The following is a 14860-nucleotide window of genomic DNA, read 5'->3' as shown; positions in this document are numbered from 1 at the left end:
GCTGGCGCCCTTCAAATAACGTATGTGTAAGTAAGCAGGTAACAAGTAAGTGTGAGTACAAGGTTCGACGAGTGTGTATTTTATTTAATGAATGTTAATTTTCATAATTTCCATTTTAAATGCAGATATTCAAATTTTCAAGTTAAAATGCAGTTTTATAATATATAATATTTGTAAATATAGTCAGCGATTGAGGAACATCATCACAACCGTAACATTTAATATCTCAATTTTATTTTCAGTGAGGTTGCATCTCCGGTCCAGTGCTTCCTTCACATCCATCACAACAACCCATTAAAGAAATTTCATACAGCCTCCTTATTCTTCACATGTTTTGCCTTAGTTATATGCTGCATAACAGGATTACGTTGGTGTCCTTTTTCTTAATTATTAAAATTGTTATCTATATGTCACAAACATTGCACCTCAGAACTGACCCGTAGCTCTGAATACCATCAGCACTAAACTGTTTAGCACTATCACGCAAATCTCGGCATTCATTTTCTGTTTCAGCATATTTGATCCTCATACTACAATGATAGCAAATATCGTAATGTTAAGCTATTTGCTAATAGGACACTGGCAGACACCGCACACAGTCAAAAGGTTTTCTGTATAAGTTTAATCAGTCACTACTGATCCGCATTTAGAGCAGTCGCCCAGGTGGCAGGTTCCCTCTGTGTTGTTTTCCTAACATTTTGTTAATGATTTCAAAGAAATTGGAAATTTATTGAACATCTCCCTTAGCGGTCACCTACGTAATACTAACAACGCCGGCAGATAAGCAGCTGGCGAAGGGTGGCAAGCTAATAGTCCAACGATCACCAGGTTCGGGATTAATCTCTCGCTTAGTGCGATATAGGGAGCCTACTATTCTAGCGACGAGCTAAGGAACTACATAGAACCAAGCTTTACAGGCGAAATGTTCGGCTATTCTTATTTAATTTCTTTAGGAATAAAATGCGGCAAAGGAGCCAAAAAAGTATTAAACATCTGGAAAAATGTGCTGACATGAAGAAAAGGTGCAAAAAAAGTGCAACTAAAACACAGTTAGGGGGTAACATAAAGAAATAGATGAATTGGATTAAAGCCACTATATATATATTTATTTAATAATAAAGCCAAGCTTTAAGACAAATTGCATTGGCCTTCATCAGGGCATATGAAGTTTTGCCTCCGACAGTGAGCAAAGAAATTCTCCGAAGGAACGTAGAAGTCATGCCCGAGTTAAGTTTGTCGCTTAACAAGTTCGTGGTTAGCTTGTTGGGTTGTTAAGCTAGGTCCTCACAGGTTCTCCACGAGTCTGAGTATATCTTATTCCAAATGAAACGAAGATGTCCAATATTGTATTTATTAATTTACTAACACTTATTACATTTGAAGATTTAAAGTCTATTTACACGTTCTGAGGCCTGACGCCTAACAGCCAACTCAATTAGTTGGTAGTTCTTAACTGACTACATTCCAAGAGACCTTTTCCATTTGGAGTCCAGGGTTTTATATGAATTAGGGCAGTCACGTGTCAATCCCTCTGGGTGGGGTACATTGTCTTCGTACTGGTTGATTACCAGGGAAGAGGGGATATGTGAAGCAAAGAGTTAGGAGTTTAGGAAGGGGTTTCTGATGGCACCAGGGAGTGGGGCACATACATCACGGAAAGGTTTGGGCTGATTCTGCCAAGCCTGAGGATATGTGTCAGGATATGTGTCATCCTGGACTCTGAGTTGTTATTGAAACTTACTCACATCTTGACTCACCAGTATTGGTCACTAGTTTGCCTAAGGTCTGTTGAAACTGCTTGACACTCATACAATATGCCAGCAGCAGTAATAATAATAATAAAAGTAGCTTTTATAAGCCGAATACACTAGTATTAATGGGTGAGGGTTCTATTCCCGGTGAGTGATATAACTCCCGTACTATCCACAGCCTACCCCACTAACTGGACTCAAGGATCGTGGCGCTGTGCTGTGGTGGTTGGGAGGGAAGTTACTGATTCACCAAGACCATCTACAATAATATCAGACCTTAATACAGAAACAACATGGCCGACGCATCGGTTCAATGTAAACATGCCTGTGATACGTAAACATAAAATTTTGATTATCGTATTGATTTGCTAGGCTGTCAATAATAACAAACAGAATACTTTACTTTGCTATCTAGAAGTACCCTATATTTTGATAAGCAATATGCGGATAATTCAAAATATTCAAAATTTCTATGAACTAGTATGGTAAAGGAAATAGGTAATATATGATTGCATTCTAAAATAACAATCCTGGGGGAATATTTGATGCATTTCAATTCAGTCAATTAATTAATCAATCACCGATGATCTGAATTTAGGGCTGTCGTCCAAGTGGCAGATTACGTATCCGTCTACCTAGTCTTTCCTTGTGATTTCAAAGAAGTTGGAAATTTAATAATTGGTGTAGACATAGTAGGGGAACCCTTGGTAAATTATTGCAGACCATAATTCTCCTTCCTGTAAATCAATACTTGTTTTAGAAATACATTTATTTGAATGAACTTTCCATTGCCATACGTTTTTAAATATAATATCCTACCTCGTTCAAGAAATTTGTTAGAAACCTAGCCTTGTCGCGAATTTCAATTCTCTCATAACAATGATCCTAATAATGATTCACCAAACTGCTACATCTGTTTCATTTCAGATAATCAATAGGAGAATCAGTTTGAAGCTCTCTGGTAGCATATCAATTTTCGTATAAAGCACTTTAACACCCAAATCGTTGGCAACGTAAATAAGTACTGTAAGTGATCAGTTGATACCTTGTCCTCTTCACTCACAGATAAATAAATAGCTTTATCACTTTTTATAACCTCACTTTTAAAAACCTCAAAAGGTATAGTAATTCAGAAACGTACTAGAATTGGCACCAACGCAGAATTTTGGCCTTATCCGAAAAAAAAAAATACCAGCTCATCAAGTACACGGAACACATCCTCTCTATTGACAAATTTATCCTCGAGTGTTTTAATGCACCCGTAACTTCGAAATCGTCACTATGCATTAAATACACTTGATCTGAATGTAAGTGCATCTGCTGTAATATGAATTGCACCCAGACATACAACACGATCGACACGTCCTAATATATCAAAATAGTTTTAAAACCAAAATTTCAATAAAAACATCACTACACTAACGTTTCCTAATCACACCAAACCAATAGAAAGAACTAAACAGATGCTTCGCACATGCCCATGTTTACATTTGAGCAAACCGATCGGGGCGCCATTTTAGCTAATATCGATAGCTGCATTAAGGTCTGATATATTGTAGTTGGTCTTGATTCACCGCCCTCTGTCGACAGTTTGAGTGCGTCCCGCTGTGCCATGGTGGTGTTATGCACGTATTTCTGCAGTACAGGTCTCCATGTATTTGATAACTTGAAACCGTCGTCTCTGTTGTTGTCATTTGGGCGCAGCTTCCCTCACAAGACGAGCATAGAAGTCTTTTACAGGCGCGATGACCTTCACCTGGTCAAAGAGGATTTCATGGTCTGTACTGTAGAAATATTCTGCTATGGCAGGCTGGCTTATAGCGTTCTCCGTGGAGGATGAAAGAGCGACGTTCTTTACCGACCTGATGTGCTCTTTCACCCTGGTGCTAACAAGCCTTTTTGTCATGCCAACATATGTTTGAAGATGTGGTTTTTCTTTGACTGGTCGAAACAGGGATTTGAGCTTCCGGTTTGCGGTGAAAACTGGAATTATATTGTACTTCTTAAGAATGCTTTTTTTTCTTTTTGCTGTAGTCCTGTCAAAGAAAAACCACATCGTGAAACACCGGGCGTATGTGAAATTCCATGTGGTTGTGGTTGTTCATATGTTGGCATGACAAAAAGGCTTGTTAGCACCAGGGTGAAAGAGCACATCAGGTCAGTAAAGAATGTCGCTCTTTCATCCTCCACGGAGAACGCTATAAGCCAGTCTGCCATAGCAGAACATTTCTACAGTACAGACCATGAAATCCTCTTTGACCAGGCGAAGGTCATCGGGCCTGTAAAAGACTTCTATGCTCGTCTTGTGAGGGAAGCTGCGCCCAAACGACATCAACAGGGAAGACGGCTTCAAGTTATCAAATACATGGAGACCTGCACTGCAGAAATACATGCATAACACCACCATGGCACAGCGGGACGCACTCAAACTGTCGGCAGAGGGCGGTGCATCAGTAACTTCCCTCCCAACCACCACAGCACAGCGCCACGATCCTTGAGTCCAGTTAGTGGGCATGACTTCCACGTTCCTTCGGAGAATTTCTTTGCTCACTGTCGGAGGCAAAACTTCATATGCCCTGATGAAGGCCAATGCAATTTGGCTGAAAGCTTGGCTTTATTATTAAATAAATATATATAGTGGCTTTAATGCAGTTCATTTATTTCTTTATGTTAATACAATGAACCACGAAAACCTACGTTCATTAACAGTTAGGGGGTGTTCATTTTATGTTTTCTTTGCAAGACAAGCTAATTTGGGCATTTTAATAGCAATAAAGAATTATGGTGCAGCACCTAAGATTCCTAGCTCTAGTAATGAGCTAGGAATGTGCATAATTTCATTCCTATATGATAACCAAAGGTCTTCAAAGTTACAATTTGTGTGTTCTATTGGGGTGACATACGGTTATTAGGTTGGCAGTGGGGCATATTTTTCTTTGTTGCTGTGCCACATTGTCGTCTGTGTTGAGCTGTTTGTTTACGCGCCATTCTAAGTTTACAGCTGTATGGTAAAAACTGCTGTTGCTACTCCTACTACAATACTTGGGGACGAAACATGACAACATCGCCTCACACCACTACTCTCCAGCGGCAGCCCGGTGTCTATTAGTGGCTTATACGATTTACTACGTCTGCTGCAGCCGGAGTTGCGAAATCGTCTACTGCACTCGACACGACGAGAGGGTAAAGACTGAAGAGAGTGTGGAAGAAAGTGCTTTGACAACCTCTCCACACCAAACAAGGATCACTTTGAACTCGTTAACTCAACATGGTGTAGGGTGTGATTGACTGCTGACTTCCAGGTCGCTTGCAGGAACTGAGGCCACCATGCTTTTTCCCCCCAAGTATACTGCTAAAAGTTATTCATTTAGTCCCTAAAGGGGATGGCGGGCCTCCTAGACGGTTGAAATGAAATGGCGTATGGCTTTTAGTGCCGGGAGTGCCCTAAGAGAAGTTCAGCTCACCAGGCGCCGGTCTTTGATTTGACACCCGTAGGCAACCTGCGCCTCGTGATGAGGATGGCATGATGATGAAGACGACACTTATACTCAGCCGCCGTTCCAGCGAAATTAACTAATGATGGTTAAAGTTCCCGACCCTGCCAGGTATCCAACCCGGGACCCCTGTGACCAAAGGCCAGCACGCTAACCATTTAGCCATGGAGCCGGACTCGTAGACGGTAATGCCGCCTCTCAGGCCAGGGAGACGTCATACGGTGAAGGTGAGGGGGGTGAAGGCCGTGGCATCTCTAAGAACTGTCTCGGCATTCATCTTAGTGCAGGAGAATGAAAAACCATAGAAAACCATTCTCAGGAGAGCTGCCGGTGAAAACCAGCCCCTTTCCATCTCCTGAATACAGAAGAGTAGAGCCATGGCAGAGGTGTGGCCACCCCCCTTTCCTCTGCTCGGTTGGTCGGACGGAGTGCAGACCTGTCGAACCACGGACCAGACGTGGCCACTTGTAGGCCGAAGCTGTAATCGAATTCAAGTTATGTGTATTTCTGTGCCGAGTGAGCGTAGGTATATTATAATCAACGAGCTAGAATAACATAAAGGGGCTGTATGCCTGACATCAGCGCTCCCTGCGGAAGCATGTTGATAACGCGCAGCCATGTTAACGGTTGTCAAAATAAAGCGAGTTGGCGCGAGAATATATACTGAGGTGACAGTGAGATTGTGCATGGCAATTTAATTTCGTACGTTTTTGTAAGTTTTAAGAAGTGAAAAGATAGATTATCGTATGCTCAGCATACGGTTGTACTAATCGGGGTAGGCTAATAAAAACAAGGATATATCGTATTTTAAATAAGTATTCCAGAATGATAGACGAGATCACTTTATGTAATTAATGTTGTAATTAAACCCTCTTTTAATGCTTACACAGAGAAAGTACTGATAGCCACGGTAGGTATTTATCGGGTAATGTTTCAGATTACCTTTAAAGAACAAGGAATTAACGGAACATCGGGCTGTGAGAATGAAACGAGATAAATAGTATCTCTCTCAATACAGTCGCTTATGATCTGTACATTTCGAAGATAAGTGCATGTATGAAGCAAATGACAAACGGTGGTTACTGGCAAATGCCGTTCAACCCTATTTAATTTTCCTCCACATTTACAAGGAATATGGAGTGCCCACCGGCAAGGAAACGTAACCACGAAAAGTCACCTACTTCGGTCAAACGTACACCAAATATGGTAAATACAATATTTTACTGCTATTTGTGAAATGTATGCAGTCTTTATTGTAGATGTCAGCTGCATTGGTATTTAAAACTAGGCTACACTTCATAATGGACAACTTTCAAGGTTTTACCACCTTTCAGCTAGTAATCGCAGTATGATATGGTATTGGGAAATATTATATGCCCCCTTCATTACGTATATAATAAATAATTACATTAAACAATTATAGTGTACAGTACTCATGGACCGCCCCTGTGGTGTAGTGGTTAGCGTGAGTAGCTGCCACTCCCGGAAGCCCGGGTTCGATTCTCGGCTCTGCCACGAAATTTGAAAAGTGGCACGAGGGCAGGAACCGCGTCCACTCAGTCTCGGGAGGTCAATTGTGTAGAGGTGAGTTCGACTCGCACCTCAGCCAACCTTGAAGTGGTTTTCCGTGGTTTCCCACTTCTCGTCCAGGCAAATGACGGGTTGGTACCTTCCATCCCTCTTCCTTGTCTATCCCTTCCAATCTTCATCCCCCCACAAGGCCCCTGTTCAGCAAAACAGGTGCGGCCACCTGAGCGAGGTACTGGTCCTCCTCCCGAGTTGTATCCCCGACCTAAAGTCTCACCCTCCAGGACTCTGTCCTTGAGGCAGTAGAGGTGGGATCCCTCGCTGAGTCCGAGAGAAAAACCAATCCTGGAGGGTAAACAGATTAAGGAAGAAAGAAAGTCAGTACTCATGGGGATGCAATTATTTAAAAATATGATCAGAATTAGATTGTAAACTATTCTAGGTCCCTATTTTTTTAAGGATTTCTGTCATAAATATTCATGTCCACGGTTTTTATTGTTATTTACGCTTAAACACAACAGCCAAGCAGGGTAACGCTCTTTTCGAGGTCTATTCGTATATCACTGTGCGACGATTTCGAACTACCCTACAATCAGCTGATCGTGTTGTTGGCTTCGTGCCGCAACATGATGAAGTGTCGGTGCTCGCAGTCTATGATTTTTAATCCTTTAAGATTTCGGCTAACAGTATTTCATTCTGCCCCAGTGATTCTAAGGTGCGCATTTTCTACAGTTTTCGTCATTCAAGGGCCACGCTCTCTTGCTTGTGTGCCCACAGGAAACATGGCGGACGTTCGTTTAATTAGCTTCACCCAGGCAGCGCTTCCGCCTCTCAATGTTATTCTAGCTCGTTGGTTATATACTTTCAATGCTTGCCACCTGTCCCGAATTGTACGGGACTTCCCGTATTTGAGGTGAGAATTTCGCGTCCCTTATTATCAACTGTTGTCCCGTAAAAACGAGCGTTTGTCCTTCTTTTTGTCTCTAAACATTTTAAAATCCGTATTTGATTTGAGCGCCATTGAAGTTCAAAAATAGCTTTTTCTTCTCTTTGGGCCTCTGAAGAAGGAAATCTCGTGATGTCTCCCCATTTGCTGCTAAAGTTGAACATGCTGGGTTACTTATCCAGTCTTCTGCCGCGTACTTCCGTAGGACTTCCATTCCAGCTACCAACGTGATTGTTCATGCTGTTTGAGACTAAATCTACGCAGCCCTAAATTGGGGATGTGTGGGATCTGGTAAATGCAGCATGGGTGAAGTTTAAGGAAGCGGAGATTGTTATCAGTGGAATACTGTGTAGGGGGGATACTGACTGGAAGTTGATTGGGGATGTAAATGAGACTATGGAGTGGGAATGTGGAAAACTGGGAATGGGATTTCTAGATCCTTATGGGTGAGTAGGAGACAGGGATCTGCGCTCAGATGGCCTTCACTTAAACCGCAGTGGTACATATAAGTTAGGAAATTTGTTTAGAAAGGTTTCAGGGAGGTACATTCAGGAAAACGGGGTGGTCTAGGGAGCGGTGATGAGGGTACAGGGAACAGGAAGTCAAGTAGGGATAACATAAACATGTTAGTGTTGAACTGTAGAAGTATTGTAAAGAAAGGAATAGAATTCGGTAATTTAATAGATATACACTTAGCAGATATTGTAATAGGAGTTGAATCATGGCTGAGAAATGATATAACGGGTGCAGAAATATCACGGAACTGGAGTGTATATCGTAAAAATAGGATAGGAATGGTAGGAGGGGGAGTATTCATTCTGATGGGTGAAGAATTCGTAAGTTACGAAAAAGTTAAAGATGACAAACATGACATTCTAGGTGTAAGACTCACCTCTAAAGATAATAGGCAACTTGATATCTTTGGAGTGTACAGACCGGAAAAGGGTAGCGCTGACGCAGATTCACAATTATTTGATAAGATAATCAGCTATGTGGGAAACGATATGGAAAGGAACGTGATTGTAGTGGCTGACCTCAATTTACCGAATGTCAGTCGGGAAAGAAATGCGAATGACAGGAACCATAATCAACAAATTGCAAATAAATATGGGAAGGGCAGGTGATTCAGAGAGTGAAGGAACCAACTAGTGGGAAGAATATTCTGGATGTGGTACCGGTAAAATCAGATGAGCTCTATAGAGGAACCGAAGTAATAGATGGTATTAGTGATCATGAAGCTGTTTTTGTCGTAGTTAAACATAAATGTGCTATTTACTTATCAGATATTGTAATAGGAATTGAATCATGGCTGAGAAATGATATAATGGTTGCAGAAATATCCTCACTGAACTGGAGTGTGTATCATAGGTCGTAAAATTAAGTCTATTAGGCAGTACCATATGGCTGATAAAACAGGCATGAGGCAGTTTTTAAAAAGTAACTACGATCGGTGGAGAACGGTAAATAAAAATGTAAACAGACTCTGGGATGGGTTTAAAGCAATTGTTGAGGAATGTGAAAATAGATTTGTACATTTAAAGGCGGTAATTAATGGTTAAGATCCACTATATTATAACAGAGAAATAAAGAGAGTGAGAAGGAGTTGCAGGCTGGAAAGAAATAGAGTTAGAAATGGCTGTGGAAGTAAGGAGAAATTGAAGGATGGAAACTGAATCTAGCAAAAGAAGTCAGCTAAGGATAACATGATGCCAAGTATAATTGCCGGTCATACTAATTTGAGTGAAAAATGTAATGGTATATATAGGTACTTTAAGGCAGGAAAAGGTTTCAAGGAGGACATTCCAGGAATCATTAATACAAGGGGAGTGTTTATGCAAGGATCTTCAAAAGGCAGAAGTATTCAGTCAGAAGTGTGTAAAGATTGTTTGTTATAAGGATAATGTACAGATAGAGGAGGTGACTAATACTAAAAACGTATCAAAATTTACCCATGATAACAATGACATTTACAGTGAATTACAAAAGGTAAAAACTAGAAAAGTAGCTGGAATTGATAAGGTTTCGGGGGATATACTAAAGACAATGGGTTGGGATATAGAACTATATCTGAAGTACTTGTTTGATTATTGTTTGCATGAAGGAGCTATACATAATGAATGGAGCGTTGCTATAGTAGCCCCTTTATATAAAGGAAAGGGTGATAGATATAAAGCTGTAAATTACAGGCCAGTAAGTTTGACATGCATTGCATGTAAGCTTTGGGAAGGCATTCTTTCTGATTATATTAGACATGTTTGCGAAATTAATAACTGGTTTGATAAAAGGGAGTTTGGATTTAGGAAAGGTTATTCCAGTGAAGCTCAACTTGTAGGATTCCAGCAAGATATAGCAGATATCCTGGATTCAGGAGGCCAAATGGACTGTATTGCGATTTACCTATCGAAGGCATTTGATAGGGTAGATCATGGGAGACTAGTGGAAAAAATGAGTGTAATTGGACTAGACAAAAGAGTGACTGAATGGGTGGCTATATTTCCAGAAAATAGAACTCAGAGAATTAAAGTAGGCGAATCTTTATCTGACCCTGTAATAATTAAGACGGGAATTCCTCAAGGCAATATTATTGGACCTTTATGTTTTTTATATATTTCAATGATACGAGTAAAGAAGTGAAATCAGAGATAAGGCTTTCTGCAGATTATGTTATTCTGTACAGATTAATAAATAAGTTACAAGATTGTCAGAAACTGCAAAATGACCTCGATAATGTTGTGAGATAGACAGTACGCAATGGTAAGATGATAAACTGGATTAAAAATCAGGTTGTGAGTTTCGCAAATAGGAAAAGTCCTCTCACTTTTAATTACTGCCTTGATGGGCTGAAAGTTCCTTTTGGGGATCATTGTAAGTACCTACGTGTTAATATAAGGAAAGATCTTCATTGGGGTAATCACATAAATATGATTGTAAATAAAGGGCAACGATCTCTGCACATGGTTATGAGGGTATTTAGGGGTTGTAGTAGGGATGTAAAGGAGAGGGCATATAAATTTCTGGTAAGACCCCAACTAGAGTATGGTTCCAGTGTATGGGAACCTCACCAAGATTACTCGATTCAAGAACTGGAAAAAAATGCAAAGAAAAGCAGCTCACTTTGTTCTGGATGATTTCCGACAAAAGAGTAGCGTTAAAAAATTTGCAAAGTTTGCGCTGGGAAAACTTGGAAGAAAGAAGACGAGCTGCTCGACTAAGTGGTATGTTCCAAGCTGTCAGTGGAGAGATGACGTGGAATAAGATCAGTAGACGAATAAGTTTAAGTGGTGTCTTTAAAAGCAGGAAAGATCACAATATGTAGATAAAGCTGGAATTCAAGCGGACAAATTGTGGCAAATATTCGTTTTTAGGAAGGGGAGTCACGAATTGGGATATCTTACCACGGGAGATGTTCAATAAATTTCCAATTTCTTTGCAATCATTTAAGAGAAGGCTAGGAAAACCACACATAGGGAATCTGCCACCTGGGCGACTGCGCTAAATGTACATCAGTAGTGACTGATGATAATGAATGTGAAATTATCAAATCTCATCGAAGACATCAATGTTAAGATGTCAGATGCTTTGTACGGTATGTACTTTTGAAAGGGTGCAAGTTGATTTCTTTCACGAATTTCAATAATCATCTTATTCTGTTAATGAAACGAATTATATTCTAATCGAATATATTGAATATCTAGTATTTATGAACTGTCCCTTATTTTTGGAAAATCCCGTATTTTTAGGTAAATGTCCCTTATTTCTGATGATAATTATGTTTGTTTAAAAGAGCCTAACATCTAAGGCGATCAGCCCTACCTTATTTCTTACATTAAAAGGTGGCAACCCTATACTTTCTGAAGTGATGTAAGAATAGAATATACAATAAAGCAATAATACAGTAGACTCCAATTCACATTATTCCTTTGCCACTAATAATTTAATTCTGATGGTTGCACAAACGGGGTGATAGGAATTTCCATTGTCTGTTGTGCGGAGAAGGGAATGAGCAGCGCACTACACTCTGTGAACATCTTACGAGAACACACAATGCAATGCAATAGCAAATGGTAGGGGTAGTTTCGCGCGATAACTTTAAGTTGAGAAGCCTGGACGAAGTATCGTGTCACCTCATGAGGGCTGACATAATGATGTATGAGCGTCCGCCACCCATATCTTCAGCGTCTTAATATTCGAATACAACTAGGAAAAATTTTATAAGTTTCCATCTTTTAGAGAATGGCCGTAGCCTGGCGGCAAAAGAAAGAGAAGAGAACCGAGCAAGTGGCCGTGCGGTTCGGGGCGCGCAGCTGTGAACTTGCAATTCGGGAGATAGTGGGTTCGAACCTCACCGTCGGCAGTCCTCAAGATGGTTTTCCGTGGTTTCCCATTTTCACACCAGGCAAATGCCGGGGCTGTACTGCTGCTGTCTTCCAACTCCTAGCCCTCTCCTATCCCATTGTCGCCGTAAGACCTACGTGTGTCCGTGAGACGTAAAGCACATTGTTAAAGAAAAAAAAGGGAAGAGACATGATAGGTGGAAAAATGGGGGTGGTGGTGGTGGTGGTGGTGATCATTGTTTTAAGAGGAAGTACAACTGGCCTATCAACCTTTCTTAAGACTAATTACAAGTGAAAAAAGGAAGAGAGGCGTGAAAAAGAAGGAATCTTTAGATCTCACCTTTGTGAAATTACTAACTAGTTTGGCAGAAGGCAGTTCGTGTTTAGGAAAGATAGTTACAATGAGGCGCAAATAGGAGGAGGAGAAAAAGAGTTGACCCAGGAAGGTCGGATAGAAAAGTTGATGGTGGAGAGCCTGACATAAGTAAGGCGGTGTTGGTGATTGTCATTTTAAGGGGAGTACAACTGGGCAACCATTCTTTTTTAACACTAATAAGTGGAAATGAAGGAAGAGTTCCGTTCCTTTGAAAAATGAAGTTATCGGATAAAAAGGAGAGGGTCCTGAAGGACGTGAAAATGAAATACACCCTGGGCCTCGCAAACATAACACCGCCGGGATCAGAAGATAACCGGAGTTGACCAAAGGAGGTCGCGTACGATAGTGAGGAGACTGGTACAAGTAAATGGAAACGATGCTAGACTCAGCTAGGTGCACCGTGGTCGCCAATATGATGGGTCCTAGGAGGGTTGCCTCATTTAGTCACCTCTTATAAGAGGAGGATGTTTTCCATCGCCCCCACGCACAGCACACATCACAGCGATCATCAGAATACCGAAATAGTATAACACTCACCTGCGTTGTGTTCGTTGCAGCATTCTGTTGAGTACTGAGTTTCTCGTAACACTTTCGAACTTTCGAACTCAGATATTTCTAGAAGTGTCTGAAGAGATCCGCGGTGTAGGCTACTGCTGTTCAATACGGAACACCTCTACCGACAGGACCGCAGATCTCGAAAATGGGAGTTTAAAACACTGCGCTTTGTTGCTCAAGGTCAGGATACCGCGTTAGTTTCATTGTCCCATTATCAGGTTGCACACCCGGTATCGGTGTATCTAGAGTCTGCACCAGGCCAAACATTACTATCTACTTTCTGACTGATTGGGTATTTTTCGAGAGGTAAATCCTTATTGTTTGTGGCGGCCTGCTTACAACCACATGTGGTCAGTGGCAGCAAACAATGGTGGTGATGTGTAAGAGGAAATGCAATTGGGAAAGTATCCTCTCTGAACATTAATCAGAGGGAAAAGGAAAAGTTCCTCTCGTTCGAAGTATGACGGTATCGGCAAAAGAAAGGGAACGGCCACACAATGTGTAAAAATTAAGGAAACTCTAGGCATCCCAAAACTAATACCGTCTGGATAAGAAGAAAAAAAGAGTTGACCAAAAGAGGTCGGATAGGAGAGACTGATACATTCGGTCGGATGTGTACAGTTTTATCTCAACTGAATTATCAGTAGTATTGTTATCAACTTATGCTATCAGTAAGATTATTATTATTATTATTATTATTATTATTATTATTATTATTATTATTATTATTATTATTATTATTATTATTATTATTATTATTATATACATTCGTTTAGCCCCTTAAGGAGCACGTGGAACCATTAAATAGCACTGGTATTCTTCATCTTCTTGTTCTTCTTATCTTCCCAAAACTTCCTCATCCTTTCACTATGGGCCTGCCGTCTTTCTTGTGTCCACGAGTTTTTGAGTTTCAAGCTTTTCTCAGATGGATTCTTGGGTGCAAATTTATGGCTGTTGATCTTTTGTCTGTATGTATTCCTTGTGGTTGCCATTGTATCAACGTCGACTTCTGCGAGGTCCTTTTGTGCATCCACTAGCCAGCGAGCTTTGGATTGCCGGTTTCCATTGATAATAAGAAATATCTTCTTAGTCAGTCGTGAGTCATCCATTCGTGCTAAATGTCCATAAAATTTCATACGCCGTTTGCGTGCGACTGAAGAGAATCGCTCAGTTAATGCATAGAGTTCTTCCGAGCTTCGCATCCATTTACCCTCTTGAAACTTGGGCCCGAATATCTTCCTCAGTACCTGTCGTTCAATTTTCTCAATGTCCTTGGTGTTAATGGTAAGTGCTGATGTCTCATCAGTTGCGTAGAGTGCCTCAGGGAGGACAACGGTGTGGTAGTGTCGGAGTTTGGCTTTTGTGGATATTGATTATTATCATTATTATTATTATTATTATTATTATTATTATTATTATTATTATTATTATTATTATTATTATTATTATTATTGATACTTACGGGCTTCCTGGCCGAGGCGGTAAAGGCGTTCTCTGTTCACCCGGAAAGACATGGGTTCGATTGCCCATCAGGAAGTCGTGAGATTTAAGAAACAAAATTTCCACTTCCGGAGGTACACATGGCCCTAAGGTTCATCAGCCTACACCAAAAATGAGTACCAGGTTAATTTCTGGGAGCAAAGACTGCCAGGCGTAGAGCTAACCATTCTACCCCACCAAGTGCCGAGGTTACGGATAGTGGAAGCCTTTACTTTCCACCCCTTCAGGCGCCTTCACGGCCTGTACGGAGATGAATTTTGCTCTTTATTATTGATACTTCATTATTACAATTTGTACTTAATACTGAAGTTATTATTATTATTATTATTATTATTATTATTATTATTATTATTATTATTATTATTATTATTATTATT

At 40.6% G+C, this 14860-nt stretch overlaps 1 protein-coding gene across 2 annotated transcripts in view; it reads right to left on the bottom strand.

The window, feature by feature from the left end:
- The window catches only part of Pxd (Peroxidase), a 310908-nt gene extending 297807 nt beyond the window's left edge, over window positions 1-13101 (bottom strand). The window contains exon 1 of one of the 2 annotated variants that reach the window (XM_067139197.2): window positions 12966-13101. In XM_067139197.2, coding sequence (XP_066995298.2) covers window positions 12966-12988 — 23 coding nt within the window. In that variant the 5' untranslated portion in view covers window positions 12989-13101. The remainder of the gene's footprint in view (window positions 1-12965) is intronic. The other variant, XM_067139206.2, reaches the window with a different exon arrangement.
- Window positions 13102-14860: the final 1759 nt, after the last annotated feature.

This window comes from Anabrus simplex, chromosome 1 (assembly GCF_040414725.1).
Source record: "Anabrus simplex isolate iqAnaSimp1 chromosome 1, ASM4041472v1, whole genome shotgun sequence".
NCBI lineage: Eukaryota > Metazoa > Arthropoda > Insecta > Orthoptera > Tettigoniidae > Anabrus > Anabrus simplex.
The sequence above is the reverse complement of the archived record's forward strand: the minus strand, read 5'-3'. Positions and strand labels throughout refer to the sequence as shown.